A 794-nucleotide genomic window follows, 5' to 3' on the forward strand; every position below is an offset into this window, starting at 1 on the left:
CGCTGGGTATCATATAGCAGCAGTTTTTGAGCTTCTAGCGTATTGTTTTTTTCTCTTTTTTTTTTTTTTTATTTTTTTATTATAATAATATAAAATAAATAATAATATATATATATATATATATAAATAAAGAAAAAAAAATAAAGGGTTTACTGTGTGTATGGTGGTGTGTGTTTGTATGCAGGCTGTTGAGGAGATGGGGGTGTTGTTTCTGCGTAGTTTTGTTGGTGGCGATACCCATAGGTTTGTATGCAGGACCCCCCTGGGGCCCCTGCTGGGGGGCCCCCCTCAATGTATTTTATTAGGTTTAAAGCTTTTGTTTTTGTCTCGTTTTGTAGATGTTACTATGGCGGAGCTGCTGCTGCTGCAGCAGCTACGCAGCAGCAGCAGCACGCCCCCGCTGCTGCGCCTGCTGCTGTCTTTGCTTGATGAGGAGCTACCCCGCAGCAGTTTAACTTATAAATACAGAACCACGGGGGCCCTAGACCCCACTGACCTTCTTTGTATACCTGGGTTGTTGTTGTATGATGGGGGCCCCTCATGCCCTGCTGTCTCCGCAGCAGAATTTAGGGTACTCTGGGAGAGGAGGCACTGCAGCAGCACAGCTGCTGCTGCTGCTGCGGCACAAACAAATACCAAAACTGCTAATGGGGGCCCCAGGGGGGCCCCCAACTCTGTCTTTGATCTGCGCCCGGTACCGAGCTACACAGCTGTTGAGGGGACTGCAGCAGCAGCAGCAGCAGCAGCAGCAGCAGCAGCAACAGCAGCAGCAACAGAAGCAGCAGCTCCGAACT

The 794-nt window shown here is 48.5% G+C and overlaps 1 protein-coding gene across 1 annotated transcript in view; it reads left to right on the forward strand.

Moving 5' to 3' along the window:
- Positions 1–647: 647 nt before the first annotated feature.
- The window catches only part of EMH_0093610 (uncharacterized protein), a gene marked incomplete at both ends in the record, with an annotated part of 1,884 nt that continues 1,737 nt past the window's right edge, over positions 648–794 (forward strand). Inside the window, one exon of the mRNA XM_013502007.1 lies at positions 648–792. Within this exon, the coding sequence (XP_013357461.1) occupies positions 648–792 (145 nt within the window). The remainder of the gene's footprint in view (positions 793–794) is intronic.

The sequence above is a fragment of the Eimeria mitis genome, genomic scaffold (genome assembly GCF_000499745.2).
Source record: "Eimeria mitis Houghton genomic scaffold, Emh_scaff8056, whole genome shotgun sequence".
Taxonomy (NCBI): Eukaryota; Apicomplexa; class Conoidasida; order Eucoccidiorida; family Eimeriidae; genus Eimeria; species Eimeria mitis.